This window comes from Salvelinus sp. IW2-2015, linkage group LG5 (assembly GCF_002910315.2).
Source record: "Salvelinus sp. IW2-2015 linkage group LG5, ASM291031v2, whole genome shotgun sequence".
NCBI lineage: Eukaryota > Metazoa > Chordata > Actinopteri > Salmoniformes > Salmonidae > Salvelinus > Salvelinus sp. IW2-2015.
The window spans coordinates 26,859,266-26,871,852 of NC_036844.1; the positions used below are offsets into that span (position 1 = coordinate 26,859,266).

The 12,587-nt window shown below is 47.5% G+C and overlaps 1 protein-coding gene across 3 annotated transcripts in view; it reads left to right on the forward strand.

Moving 5' to 3' along the window:
- The window catches only part of LOC111964136 (lysine-specific demethylase 6B-like), a 39,208-nt gene extending 28,059 nt beyond the window's left edge, over positions 1 to 11,149 (forward strand). For all 3 annotated transcript variants that reach the window (XM_023987875.2, XM_070443640.1, XM_023987876.2), the window contains 15 exons: positions 136 to 402; positions 2,388 to 2,543; positions 2,629 to 5,813; positions 7,544 to 7,670; positions 7,927 to 8,032; positions 8,145 to 8,350; positions 8,471 to 8,643; positions 8,760 to 8,828; positions 8,929 to 9,077; positions 9,168 to 9,282; positions 9,437 to 9,624; positions 9,794 to 9,935; positions 10,066 to 10,192; positions 10,451 to 10,627; positions 10,752 to 11,149. In XM_023987875.2, the coding sequence (XP_023843643.1) occupies positions 136 to 402; positions 2,388 to 2,543; positions 2,629 to 5,813; positions 7,544 to 7,670; positions 7,927 to 8,032; positions 8,145 to 8,350; positions 8,471 to 8,643; positions 8,760 to 8,828; positions 8,929 to 9,077; positions 9,168 to 9,282; positions 9,437 to 9,624; positions 9,794 to 9,935; positions 10,066 to 10,192; positions 10,451 to 10,627; positions 10,752 to 10,775 (5,211 nt within the window). In that variant the 3' untranslated portion in view covers positions 10,776 to 11,149. The remainder of the gene's footprint in view (positions 1 to 135; positions 403 to 2,387; positions 2,544 to 2,628; positions 5,814 to 7,543; positions 7,671 to 7,926; positions 8,033 to 8,144; positions 8,351 to 8,470; positions 8,644 to 8,759; positions 8,829 to 8,928; positions 9,078 to 9,167; positions 9,283 to 9,436; positions 9,625 to 9,793; positions 9,936 to 10,065; positions 10,193 to 10,450; positions 10,628 to 10,751) is intronic.
- The last annotated feature ends 1,438 nt before the right edge of the window (positions 11,150 to 12,587 follow it).

Genomic DNA, 12,587 nt, shown 5'->3' on the forward strand with positions numbered 1-12,587 from the left:
GTCGTGCTTAAGAACAGCCCTTATCCGTGGGACATTGGCCATATACCACACCCCCTCGTTCCTTATTGCTTAAATATATTACATTGTTTTAATGATTGATTGCATGACTTTAATAATGATAATTGTCTCTCCCAGTATGGGGGTCCCCACCAGCACCATCTGCCCAGAGACCCCCCCAGAGACCTGCACTCCCCAGCAGAGAGGTGGGCACCTTCAGATCGCTCCAGGGCCTTCCCAGGCAGGATGATGGACCAGGAACTAGGACCATGGAAGCGCCCGGCCTCCCACCATCACAACCACCACCGTGACCAACTTCAACACCGCTCCCCACCCTCACAGCATCCCCCCCCTCCCAGGGAAGACTGCCCTGCCAAAAGGAGTAGGAGCTCTGGTCCTGAGCAGGTCAGTTACCACCTATTCTCTGTTAACCCAGAAGTAAAATCTTCCGTAATATGTTAATTTGGTCAGCTGTGTGATTAACTTCTTGGTCTATACGTATTAGAAATCAAGAGTTCTGGGCCTCCCGAGTTACGCAGTGGTCTAAGACCGAACCCGGGCTGTATCACAACCGGCAGTGATCGGGAGTCCCATAGGGCGGCGCACAATTGGCCCAGAGTCATCCGGGTTAGGGAGGATTTGGCAGGGGGGCTTTACTTGGCTCATCGCGCTCTAGCGACTCCTTGTGGCGGGCTGGGCACATGCAGGCTGAACTCGGTCGTCAGTTGAACGGTGTTTGCTCCGACACATTGGTGTGGCTGGCTTCTGGATTAAGCGGGAGGGTGTTAAGAAGCGCAGTTTGGCGGGTCATGTTTCCAGGACGCATGACTCAACTTTCGCCTCCCGAGCCCGATGAGACAAGATCAACATTGGGGAGGAAAAGGGGGTAGAATACAAAAATAAACAAAATCGAAGTCTCCACCCTCGCAAAAGGATCCATGTGGGTACTCGTGCAAGGCACTCGAAGCGAAGCAGTTTAATAAGCACTGCCTTGGCCCAACCTGATACGTCCATATAACCAGTATTAAAAACCCAAAGACCGAAATTACTGCAGCTCGTTATCTCACGCATCCCATTGAGTCTCGGCAGATTCTTCAGTCTACACACAGAATCTGCCCAGGGGAGATTAGTCGCCACCTGAACTAGTGATCGTGACATTACATCTCTTCCTTGGCCGTTCTCCCTGTGTCTGTGTTTTCCAGGAGTGGAAGGCGGGGCAAACCCCCCCCCCCCCCCCCCCCAAAAAACATATGTTTTGATGCATGCCAGCAAAGCCACTACACATCACAATACTAAACAATACATAAATTTCACTATAACGGTGACAAGCGGTGCCCACAAACTGTTAGGGCCTACATAAAGCTGTCCCAACAGCAGAGCTTTCTTTTCAGCACCATGAAGTGAATCCTTACCACTGTTACACCTGGCTATCAGAGGAGCCTTGTCTGGCAGCGAAACAGTTCCTTCGGCCTTGTTTACTGACTTAAAAAAAAAAACATAGCTGATATGGCTGACCATATCTCCCTGGCATATTACATCATTTATGCAGCAGAATATAAGACATTTTTGGACTCACTTTGTTGTGCGTGGCGGTACTTCATTGGTGAATTTTGTCATAAGAGAAAGATTTACAATCCAAAAAGTTGGATGACAGTTCAAAATGTATTTTTCCAGTCTGACTTCCCAGTTGCAATGCTTGCGGTTAGCCACTGTCATCGATTCCTTCCAAACAACTCATTGTTGAATTTACGATTTCCAACTTGTTGTGTAATGTTTATGTCCGATAAGCACCGATACGTTTTATCTATAATTTCTCTTCATTATTTCTCTTCATATGACAAGGATTAAAAAGGATTTGTCAGTAGATTGTCAACTTGATTCATGATGATGACTGCTAGCTAAGATTTAGAAAGTATGATGTTGACATGATCAGTCCAATCAAAGCTACTGTAGATATAATGTGATTTGATGTCATTTTATCTGTGGCCAATGACCTTCAGCCCTCTTGGAAGGGGACTTCTAATCTAAGTCTATGCAGGAGCCAAAGGACTCACATTCTCGATGTCTACCCTTACTAAAGGCTGGTGACGTAGTGTCCCCATGAGTGACAGAACACTGAGCCAATCACGGTGCAATGCTCCTATTTTCTACTGGCCTGCCCCACCACCACAGAAAGCACTGAGCTAGGCTGAAACACCTGCATTTTGGAGTAGAAAGCTGCCCCACCTGCCCTGAATGATGTGTCACCACTGTGTCTATCTGATCCTGGAACAGTGGTTTGAAGCAACTCTGAGTGTAGCTGTGAAATTTATACAATAGCACCACCTTCTGACAGGGATCAAGTATACATCACCAGGATACCGACTGTTATTACTGTTCTCTCTCACCAGCCCTCTCATCGTGGATCAATGCATCTACCCGGCCCAGACCAGCAGCAATCACCACCCCACTACCCCCCTTCCAAACAAGGCTTCTGGAAACAATCATATGACAGACCTGGTCCTCGCACCCATGCTGACAGGAGGAGCTTGTCTATAGAGTTACAAGTAAGTCAGTTAACAGCCAATGAACTTCAAGAAAGCCATGCTTTATTAAAGACTATGAACCATCCTCTCTCTCTCGTTATTTCAGGAATCCACCAAGTCAGGATTAGGGAGTCTCAAATACAGAACACATCATTCTACCCATTCTCCAGTTCCCCAGGCCCTCTTCAATGGTCAAGACCCCCCTCCTTCCTCCTATCCCCGCCACCCTTCTCCAGCCCAGCCCAGTGGCAACAGAAGACCCCCCCACCATGGATCCAGAGTGGAGGTGGATGACCAGGCCCAGCACCCCTCCTCACCAGCAGACCGCACCAGTGTGCCTTACAGCCAGCACCTCCACCACCAGCATCCCACATCACCCCCCTCAGTACCTCAGCACAGCCCCCCAGCTCCACGCTCCCACAGACAGCAAAGGGATCAGACCCCCTCCCAGCCGTCTGCTACAGAGCCTCCCCACCGCAACAGCAACCACAGAGATGGATGCTGCACCACCCTGAGCTCTTCCAGCCCCTCTGGCCTCTCCAGCTCCACCACTCCTAGTAAGGCCAGTGGGAAGAAAGATCCTCCTCCCAATCAGAGGAGCCCTGACATTGGCACTGGCACACCCCACAAACGGGGACCAAGGACACCCTCGCCCAGTCCCACACCTCCCCCTCTCTCTGCCTCCCCCACATGGCTAGGCTCAGGCGCTCAGAGGTCAGAGATGAAGCCTAGCAGGGCCTCAGAGCCTCAGACCCCACCCAGCTCTCCTACTGTCAACAACAACAGACCTACTGGCAACAGGCCAGAGCTGCAGCCTCACAGACACAAACAGACAGAAAGGAAACATAAGGAAAGGAGAGCAGAAAGAGGTGAGGATGGAAAGAGGGAACAGAAGAGGAAGATGGAGAGGAAGATGGAGGAGAGGACAAGGAGAAAGGAAAAAGAAGAGAAAAGTGGGGATGGGGTAAAGAATAAAACCCATAAAGTAGAAGAGGGGAGTCACAAAGTGGAAAGGAAAAAGAAAGAGGAAGAGAGGAAGACAGAGAAAAGGGAGAAGAGCCTTAGGGATAAAAAGATGGAAAAAGCAGAGAGGGGATCCTCAAAGTCCCTACGTAAATCATCCCTCCCTCTGTCAGTATGGCCTTCCTCCCCTAAGTCTGGATCTATGGTTCCAGGGACGCCAGGGAAGCCAGGCCAACCCTCCCAGACACCATCCACCCCTGGCAAACACATACACAGGGAGAAGGCCCAAGAAAGAGGTGGAAAGTCCCATGAGCACAGCTCTCCAAATAGCTCAGAGACAATCCCACTTGTTGGCCCGCCTGCAGCCCATCCCAGCCAACCCACACCCTCCGCACATCCACCCAAACACAAAAAGTCAGAGAGGGGAGGGACCCTGAACAAGTCAAACCCAACTCAACCCAAATTCCCAGTCAAGGACTCACCACTACCAGCCTGTCCTCCACTCACCACCACTCACACTACCACCACCAACAACAACATCAGCACCAACACGACCAATAAGACCCGTAATACCAGTCCTCAGCCCACCAGCCCTTCAACATATTCTAAATGCAGCCCAGGGAGGAAGGCTGATTTGACCCCCTCCACACTCTCATCCAAAACCCCAGCAGCTCCCCCTATGGCTGGATCAGGGGGATCCATCCAGAGCCAGACAGAGATATGGGGTGTTAGTCCAGAAGGCGGGGTCCTGCGGGCCCCAGATCTCCAACCTGCGGCGGGGGTGGGCAGTGTGGATGAGATGGGAGACAACCCCCCTGCCAGCCCCCCTGTTCTCAGCTGGCAAGGCTCCCCAGCATCAGCGCTGAGTGAGGAAGAGGAAGAGGAGGGAGGAGTGATGAGGAGACCTGTCCTGCAGCCCAGCCCAACCCACGGCCCGCCCCTCTCACCCCACCATGGGAACTCAGAGGGGTTCAATGAGAAGGCCGAGGGTGTCGGTGAGGGGAGGGGTGCTGATGACCTTCGCCATAGCGACCTGGCCAAGCTCTATGGCTTGCCTGATACTCCCAACGGAGAGGAGGAAGACGAGGAGGAGGAAGAGGAGGACAGTGGTGGCGACACATCGTCCAGCTCTCTGCCTCCCCGTCGGCCACACCTTCACCAGACAGGAGTTGCTGATGTCTTCAAGTCTTTGGCCTCGTTCCTGGGGGGCCAGAGGTACACATATCGCGGCGGTCCGTTTGGGCGTCCTCCTCCTAGCTCCATGGGAGGAGTGAAGTACTCTTCATCCCTCGCCATGGATCCAGAAACCAATTGTCAGGACCAGCAGAACCCCTCCCCCACATCCAACTCCACCACGCCCCCAAGACTCACTAGCCAATCATCCACTCACACTACCTCAGATCCGCCTTCCAAACCCCGCCCTCCTTTAAACCTCGACCAACCACAGCTCTCCGTGGGGGAGCGCACAAAACAGAAGCACGCGAGATTGGAGGAGATTCTGAATGAGAGAAAGAAAGAGAAGACTAAGGGTGTAGACAGTGGGGAGACGACCGGGTCTCTGAGCGCTGAGTTTAGACTGACCACCACACACCGGCTGCCTGCCACCATCAAGGAGGAGCGGGGACAGAGGGAGGCACGCAGGCAGACAGACAGAAAGAGGGAGCCAAGCGGTGCGAATGGAAACGGAGATGGGGAAGGGAAGAGGAAGAGAAGAAAACAAGATAACAGCGTCAGCAGTCATCAGAGGAGTGGAGGAAATGAAAAGAAGAACGTGGAAGAAAAGTGTGACAGAAAATCAGCCTCTATAACGCTGTCCTCATCTACACCTCACCCCAGTCGCCCAGCCAAGCAGCACAAAGACACTAAGAAGAGCCGTCCCATTCAGGTGAACCTTGGCCTCCAGAGCAAAGACATCCAGGGACAGAAAGACAAGACGCACACAGGAAACACTGAGCAGGGGGCACAATCAACAGAGATGAAGAATGAGAGGCGCAGTGAGCCTCAAACCAAGACGTCCACACCAGGCAGCAACCCAGACATATTGGCAACAGCATCCACCACCAGCTTTATCAACACCTCCTCCCCTTCCCCCACCCCGGCTGCCTCTGCTGCCCCAGTGAGGAGGACCCCCTGTCCCCTGGCTGCTGCTGATTTCCTCAAGCTGAAGGCTCTGTCCATGGGCTCTCCCAAGGAGCTGAAGATCCGTCTGATCAAGGTGGAGAGTGGAAACCGAGAGACGTTTATCGCCTCCGAGGTCGAGGAGCGCAGGATCCCACTAGGAGAGGTCAGCATCAGACACACAGCCAGCGAGGTCGTCAGGTCCTGCAAGTGAGTACATGGTACATGTGATGTACAGTACCAGTCAAAAGTTTGGACACACCTACTCATTCAAGGGTTTTTCTTAATTTTTACAATTTTCTACATTGTAGAATCATAGTGAATACATCAAAACTATGAAATAACACATATGGAATCATGTAGTAACCAAAAAAGTGTTAAACAAATCAAAATAGATTTTAGATTTTAGATTCTTCAAAGTAGCCACCCTTGCCTTGATGACAGCTTTGCACACTCTTAGCATTCTCCCAACGAGCTTCATGAGGAATGATTTTCCAAGTCTTGAAGTAGTTCCCACAGATGCTGAGCACTTGTTGGCTGCTTTTCCTTCACTCTTCGGTCCAACTCATCACAAACCATCTCAATAGGGTTGAGGCCGGGTGATTGTGGAGACCAGGTCATCTGATGCAGCACCATCACTCTCCTTCTAGGTCAAATAGCCCTTACACCTCCTGGAGGTGCGTTGGGTCATTGTCCTGTTGAAAAACAAATGATAGTCCCACTAAGTGCAAACCAGATGGGATGGCGTATCGCTGCAGAATGCTGCGGTAGCCATACTGGTTAAGTACGCCTTGAATTCTAAATAAATTACTGACAGTGTCACCAGCAAAGCACCATCACACCACCACCTCCATGCTTCACGGTGGGAACCACACATGCGGAGATCATCCATTCACCTACTCTGCGTCTCACAAAACCCGGAGGTTGGAACCAAAAATGTATAATTTGACTCATCAGACCAAAGGACAGATTTCCACCAGTCTAATGTCCATTGCTKGTGTTTCTTGGCCCAAGCAAGTCTCTTCTTCTTATTGGTGTCCTTTAGTAGTGGTTTATTTGCAGCAATACAACCATGAAGGCCTGATTCACGCAGTCTCCTCTGAATAGTTGATGTTGAGATGTGTCTGTTACTTGAACTATGTGAAGCATTTATTTGGGCTGCAATCTGAGGTGCAGTTAACTGTAATGAACTTACCCTCTGCAGCAGAGGTAACTCTGGGTCTTCCTTTCCTGTGGCGGTCCTCGTGAGAGCCAGTTTCATCATAGCGCTTGATGGTTTTTGCGACTGCACTTGAAGAAACTTCCAAAGCTCTTGAAATTTTCCGTATTGACTGACCTTCATGTCTTAAAGTAATGATGGACTGTCGTTTCTCTTTGCTTATTTGAGCTGTCCTTGCCATAATAGGACTTGGTCTTTTACCAAGTAGGGCTGTCTTCTGAATACTACCCCTACCTTGTCACAACGCAACAGATTGGCTCAAACGCATTAAGAAGGAAAGAAATTCCACAAATTAACTTTTAACAAGGCACACCTGTTAATTGACATGCATTCCAGGTGACTACCTCATGAAGCTGGTTGTGAGAATGCCAAGAGTGTGCAAAGCTGTCATCAAGGCAAAGGGTGGCTACTTTGAAGTATCTAAAATATAAAATATATTTTGATTTGTTTAACACTTTTTTGGTTACTACATGATTCCATATGTGTTATTTCATAGTTTTGATGTCTTCACAGTATTATTCTAAAATGTAGAAAATAGTCAAAAATAAAGAAAAACCCTTGAATGATTAGTTGTGTCCAAACTTTTGACCGGTACTGTATATTTACTACCAAGACATTTCATTGGAGGAAGAGAGGTTGTGGCACAAAACAATGAAAAGTGTATTAAATTAAATCTTATTGAATTCTCCCACTTCATTTGTCTCTTTCTCTGTCTGTTTAGGGGGGCGAAGGTGAACGGGAAGTTTCGAGAGTCCTATCTGCTCCCTGCTTTCTCTGTCAAGCCTGTCCTTAGCACCAACACACCCATCCCACGAGAGAAGCTCAACCCCCCCACACCAAGCATCTATGTGAGTCCACATTCTAGGGGCGCTGCACTGCGGCTGACCCTATGCACCAACCTGTCTGTGTGGGTGTCTTGGGGGGGTAAAGCAAAAAAAACATGCAGCTCTGTGTCTTATGACAATAGACCATAAAGTAATCTTCTTCTTCTTTTTCCCCCCTCTTTTCTTCTTCATTCTCATATCCATTACTCATGTATCAGTTCTGTATTTGTGCAATGCCTAGTTGATGTATTCCTGTGTTGTCCTGTGTGTCTGTGTCCAGTTGGAGAGTAAGAGAGATGCCTTCTCCCCAGTCCTCCTCCAATTCTGTACCGACCCCAAGAACCCTGTCACTGTCATCAGAGGCCTGGCTGGATCACTACGACTCAGTGAGTTTGCCCATTTCGATTTTTCTCAGGGCTAAAAGTTAAAACAGCAACATAATTTATCATCTACTCACTATACTTTTGTCTCTCTTTCCTCTCCCTCCCTCTCTGTCAGACCTGGGTCTGTTCTCCACTAAGTCTCTGGTGGAGGCCAATGCAGAGCATGCTGTGGAGGTGAGGACCCAGGTACAGCAGCCTGCTGATGAGAACTGGGACGCCACTGGTTCAGCTCAGACCTGGCCCTGCGAGAGCAGCCGCTCACACACCACCATCGCCAAGTACGCCGCGTACCAGGCCTCCAGCTTCCAGGAGAGCCTCCAGGTTGTGGATGAACACACACACACAAATATCACACACAGAAACACATAATGCTTACATATACCCCCCCCCCCACTTCCTCTCTTTGCCCAGCTAAGTTCATGTGCCTAAATGTGTCTACAGGAAGAGAAGGACAGTGAGGATGAGGATGAGGAAGAACAAGAAGAGAAGAAGACTCTGTCTTCTGACCCATCAACCAACCCTGCATCTGGCACCAGCAAAACCAGCCCTACTGTGGTTACTAGCAAAGCAACTCCTACCAAAGTTGGCCCTACCCCTATTGCTAACACACTCAGGTCATCTCATAGTATCCACAGCATACTGTGCAGTCGACTCCTTATGTAATCAAATACAATACTTTTAATCAAAACAATGTTCTGCCGTTATTAAAGACACTTCCTCTTTCCTATAGGCCGGAGGCGAAATCAACTGGGAAGATTATCAAATTCGGCACCAACATCGACATCTCTGATCCTAAGAGGTGAGATTAGCTTTACATGTGGTTGATTGTTTTAGACAGGGCTAAGGACACCCTTAGAGAGGAAGTAGAGTGTTAACATGTGTTTGACATGTGTTACCAGGTGGAAGCCCCAGCTGCAGGAGCTGCTGAAGCTACCAGCCTTCATGCGTGTGGAGTACAATGGAAACATGCTGAGCCACGTGGGACACACCATCCTGGGCATGAACACCGTCCAGCTCTACATGAAGGTCCCCGGCAGCCGTACACCTGGTCAGTGTCTGAGTTATATTGGTGTGTGTTTATATGCATATTACATGCCTCTGTCCATTGGCTTAAATATCTCTATTTGTCTGTTTTCAGGCCACCAGGAGAATAATAACTTCTGCTCTGTGAACATCAACATTGGGCCGGGAGATTGTGAGTGGTTTGCAGTCCATGAACACTACTGGGAGCACATCAACAATTTCTGTGAGAAGTGAGTCATGGTTCTGTTTTCGTGTGAGGGTCTGTCTTCAAATTAGTTAAGCATTTTGAGCTGTTCTGCTCATTGAAAGGCATAACAACAGTGACTCAAAGGGGATTTGAACCAGAAACCACCACTTTGTTACCATCTCTCCTCCCTCCTTCAGGTATGGAGTAGACTACCTGACTGGGTCCTGGTGGCCTGTTCTGGAGGACCTGTACCGCTCCAACATCCCAGTGTACCGCTTCATCCAGAGACCAGGTGACCTGGTGTGGATCAACGCAGGGTCCGTCCACTGGGTGCAGGCTGTGGGCTGGTGCAACAACATCGCCTGGAACGTGGGACCTCTCAACTGTGAGTTACTAGCAGTGTCCAGCAGGACATAGATAGGAAATGGGAGCTGGGTCATACACAGTGCAACTACTGTATCTACACTATCCTTTACCTCAGTCAAATTCATATCAAAATCCTTTTGTGTGCTTTTCTACTGTAAAGTGTGTGTGTGTCGTCTTTGCCCTTGCAGCATACCAGTATCAAGTGGCTCTGGAGCGCTTTGAGTGGAATGAGGTCAAGAAGGTCAAGTCCATCGTTCCCATGATCCATGTCTCCTGGAATGTGGCCCGCACTATCAAGATCACAGACCAAGAAACCTACAAGATGGTCAAGTGTGTGTGTGTGCGTGTGCGTGTGTTAGTTATACAAGACTGTGTGGGCGCCTCGTCACCTATCTAGTATGCATGTTTATTTCTTGCTACACCTTACCTTTCTCTTGTTCTCTCTCTCGCTCTCTCTCAGACATTGTCTCCTACAGTCCATTAAGCACATTCAGGTTCTGAGAGACCAGCTGGTTGCTGCAGGGAAGAAGATCTCTTATCAGAGCCGTGTGAAGGACGAACCAGCCTACTACTGCAACGAGTGTGACGTAAGTCGTGTATGCCTGTATCAGACCTGCTATGAACTACCATGACCCGAGCATCTTACCAACAGAGTGTTGGTGTATGCCTGTATCAGACCTGCTATGAACTACCATTGACCCCGAGCATCTTACCAACAGAGTGTTGGTGTATGCCTGTATCAGACCTGCTATGAACTACCATGACCCGAGCATCTTACCAACAGAGTGTTGGTGTATGCCTTTGGTTATTTCTGCAGTGAGTGATTGTGTTGTGTCTGTGTGCAGGTGGAGGTGTTTGACCTGCTGTTTGTAACTAGTGAGTCTGGCAGCAGGAAGACCTACATGGTGCACTGTGAGGACTGTGCCCGGACTGTGTCCAAGAGCCCCTCGCTGGCAGGAGTAGTGGTGCTGGAGCAGTACTGCATGGAGGAGCTGATGAGAACCTATGACAGCATCTGTGTGGTGAGACATATACACATACACACACACACACACAAACACACAATTTTTCTATGTGCTGTGAAGTTATGTCCATCATATTTACCCCCCTTTCTGTCTGTCTTTTTCTTCCTCTTTCTCTCTCCAGACTCCATCACCCTGCTCCAAGTGAGGCATCCTCCCTGTTGTCTGGCAGCCATAACCAAAGCTCCTACTTAGTGGCAGCACAGACGTTGTCTTCAAGGAATACTACTACTGCTAACACTTGGTGAACAGCCAACCATGTTTACTCAGTTTTGTTTACATCACAATAAGATATCGGCCATCAGCCATCAGCCATCAGCCAATTGAATTCCAGCTCACTGTTGTCTTCCCCTCCTACCAGCTGCTGATTGGACTTGAGTCTTGAGATAGAATGACTAGACTGGTACTACTATTTGTTAAAACATGTCAGACAACTACAGAAAATGTGAACATTGTTAGCACTGGAAATCAGGTCTTATTTAAAACGGACACTGCTGTGATTCAAAAGCGTCAAGTAGCCGGTATATGGTGCATTAATTCAGGTACTTTTATGCAAATCCAATGGAACTTTTTTACACCAATCTAGTTATTCTATGTCCATGAATTTACCGTGTTGCTATGGTAACAGCAGGGGAATTGCTTCACAAGCAAAGTAGCTGATAGTCTCATTGAAATCCCATTGTTTTGGTTTGGTTTTCTATTCAGGTGAACGCTGACATTTGTCATTCCTGTCTGTATACTCTTTGGGGTGCTATTTCCATTGTATTTATTCTGACCTAGATATTTCAAAAGTTTTACCAGCCTAAAAGTACACCACATTGGCCTTGTGAACTGTATTTAGATGAAAGCAAATTAGAAAATCAAACATGCAGGCACAACTTTCTAAAGCATTAGGAATATTAATTTAAGAAATTGTAAAAATATATCTGAAATACGGGTTAACTAGAACTAGAGGACTAATCTGGTTTCACTCTTTGTTGGAAATCTGGTGTGTTTTAATGTGATTTTAGTTTTTGCATAATAATCCTAAATAATGTTTGGTAGAGAGAGATGTGATTGCTACAATTCGCCCGAAAGAAGATCCCCTTAACCTTTTTCTTTTTCTAATGGGATCATTCTCCCGGTTTTATACCTCTTTTTTGGTTGCTATCTCCTTTTCTGGATTACAGAGAAAACGAAGAATTGTAAATTGTGACTTAATTTATAATTGTATATGTTTGTTTTCTTAAATGTATTTATTGCATATTGATGGTGCTTCTCTGGGGACACCAGATATTTTTAAGGTTTCCTATTGTGGGTGGACGGGGAAGAGCAAACAGAGGGAGGTTGGATTTTCATGGTGCTCAACCCCCTCTTGCCTCGTCACCTCCTCATTAACTGTGTATAAATTATCTATGAATATAAGTCAAGGAATATAACTTCAACCGACAGGTTGGTGCTTAGAACCGCGTCATTACAATTACCGGTAAACGAATAGAATGATGTCTTTGTACTGTATCTAACTGATAAACACAATACCTTTTTCAACTTTTTTGCATTGTACGAAATTCATAAAATTGTGAAGCATTTGTGATTGGCAGTAGTTGTAGTTTTAGCCACATTTAAAATAGACTGATGTGTAGTGAGGTTTGGGTTCCTTCAGTGTTCTGTCCTCATGAGTATAATTTCAAGGTTGTAATCTTGCTCCTCATCCACTGACTGTTTTTATTTTAAGCTGTGCTGTTTTAAAACAAAATAAAAAATATCTTACATAGACCAGACCTGTCTTAAACACTCTGTGATTTTTCTGTGACATTATTGTGAGTATTATTGATACAATAAAATAAAATGTTTTGAGAAATGTTTATTGTCATCGAATTTGTGTCGCGGCCTTGATGAGAGGCCTGGATAGTTTTTGAGTATTGTGTCTGAGCTGATTATAACTTATCTTATGAAGGGAGATTTATTTCATCCCTAGAAT